General features: G+C 45.7%; 1 protein-coding gene across 1 annotated transcript; it reads right to left on the reverse strand.

Moving 5' to 3' along the window:
* Positions 1–218: 218 nt before the first annotated feature.
* On the reverse strand, positions 219–1,771 carry gadd45ga (growth arrest and DNA-damage-inducible, gamma a). Its single transcript, XM_047381937.1, has 4 exons — positions 1,611–1,771; positions 1,401–1,502; positions 1,076–1,286; positions 219–964 (listed from the first exon to the last, which is right to left on the reverse strand). The coding sequence occupies exons 1-4, from the start codon at positions 1,661–1,663 to the stop codon at positions 851–853; spliced, it is 480 nt and encodes a 159-aa protein (XP_047237893.1). The 5' UTR covers positions 1,664–1,771; the 3' UTR covers positions 219–850.
* Between the last annotated feature and the right edge of the window lie 279 nt (positions 1,772–2,050).

Here is a 2,050-nt window from a genome sequence, read left to right on the forward strand (position 1 = left end):
CACAAAATCATTTGATCTTTGCTTTTCTGCCACCCACATTTGACTCCTCTCAGACTGTGCTGTAACCAGTCATGTAGCACTTCCTGACTTTTGTGTCTCTGTAGCGTGGTGCAGGTTCCCACATTCTGCTGCAACTTAGGTCAGCTCTAGATAACATCAAGCAGATTGAATGTGAAGAGGCTTAAAGCATAAAGAACTGAAACTTCTGAGAAGAGAGGAAAAGTTTGATTTCAAATGTTTATTCAAAAAAGCATTTAAAATGAGTACAATTCAAATAGATATTGCATTAATAATCATGCATATTTGAAAGCAAAAACAAGTAGTCCGTGAATGTCTTGCTGGACGAGATGCAGCTAAAATCAGGATTTACAAGCAGGTTATCTGCTTTTCCCAAGAACTTCCTGATATGTAGTTGCACCCAACAAGAAAAGTCCATGTAGACTCTATTGGACACCATAATCTTCACAACCAGGAACTGACTGGCTCCTAACGTGATCAGATTTAGTCCAGTTTTCACACTTTCATAAGTCCATTGCATATCATCTCCGAGACATCTTGCCCAACTCCTCATACAGGTTTCTATTCTAGGGCAGCACCAGGTCCCTGCTTAAAGCACCATCCAGCACAGACCAGCTCCTTCCCAGTGTCCACTTGACCCAGTCAACACCTGACCTCTGAACTCCAGCCGTTGCCACTGGGTGATCCAGACCCAACATGCTGACCCAGAATGCTCTGGATTGGGGTGCAGTCACAGCCTCTTAATCCATACAAGTGAAGCAGAAAGGCTTGACTTCCTCAGCTGAAGGTTGACTTTTTCGTTTCATCATCATCTTTACTAGGAATAGTCTCTTCAGCGCTCTGGGAGAGTGATTGAGGGCACCCAGTCATATGCGCTGCGGCTCTCCTCGCAAAACAGGCTCAGCTTGTCCAGAGCAGGGTCTTTCCATGGGTTTGCACTGGGGCTCTGCAATAAAGAACAGATCAAAATTTTCAGAGTCGTGAAGACAATGAGATAAATCACAAAAAAATGTGCTGTTTTCATGCATGATTCAAAACAACGTCAGGGGGAACGTACCGTAACAAGAATGCAATGAGCGTCCTTGGGCTCGGCGCTGTCGTCTGCGCCCACCAGGTCGGCCAGACGATCAATGTCGTTAACCCGTACCACGTTGATGTCGTTGTCGAAGCAAAAAGCCTGGATGAGTGTGAAGTGGATCTGGAGTGCAATATCGCACTCGTACTCCTCATCAGTGGCGAGGACGCAGAAAGCCACGCTGTCTGGGTCGCTGTGCAGGGGAAAGAATAGACAGGTGATTAGTTGCACATCCTTGCACGTTTTTTGTGCTCAAATCGTTTAATTTGTCAGCTGCATTTAATAGAGAAATAGACGGGATACTTACACATTCATGACTTTGGCAGACTCGTAAACTCCAACTGTGAGGTAGTCCTGCTTCTTAGCGGCGAGCAGCAGCTCCTCTAGGGCTGCGCCTGCACTTTGCACCCTTAACAAAAGAAAAACGCACATCATCAAAACACTGTATACGGTTTCCAAAGCAGGAACTCCAGTTTAGCAGCTTAAATCGTGCTCTAATATATACTCAAATATTTACCTATCAGCGTTATCCATTGTGTTCTCTTGTCCGTTGATTTCTTCCAGAGTCATAGTTATAATAAATCCAAGTGTGATCGAGTTTTTCAGTGATCCGATAATACTGCTGTACTCCTCTGTGATATCTCTTGTGTTATTCTGAGCTCGTAAAAGGCTGTGGGTGGCTTTATAGCCACGCCGGCGTAGTTTTCTCGGCAATGGGCGGTCCTTCTCCCCCTCCTTACCTCTGCGCTGTCTCCAACCATTGGCTCGGGGTAAAACGGGGGTAAGGAAAGCAAAAGTCCCCTGACAGTTTTAGGTTTTAGGTTGGAACTGTTGATCGCAACCCCACGTGGGCTAGATTTCACAGTTTCAAGAAATTCCCCACTCCCCCTCCCACCGCCGATTCCCTCCACCTTGGCTTGTCAACATCCAATATCCCCAGAATGTACAAAAACTAAC

This window comes from Girardinichthys multiradiatus, chromosome 12 (genome assembly GCF_021462225.1).
Source record: "Girardinichthys multiradiatus isolate DD_20200921_A chromosome 12, DD_fGirMul_XY1, whole genome shotgun sequence".
Classification (NCBI taxonomy): domain Eukaryota; kingdom Metazoa; phylum Chordata; class Actinopteri; order Cyprinodontiformes; family Goodeidae; genus Girardinichthys; species Girardinichthys multiradiatus.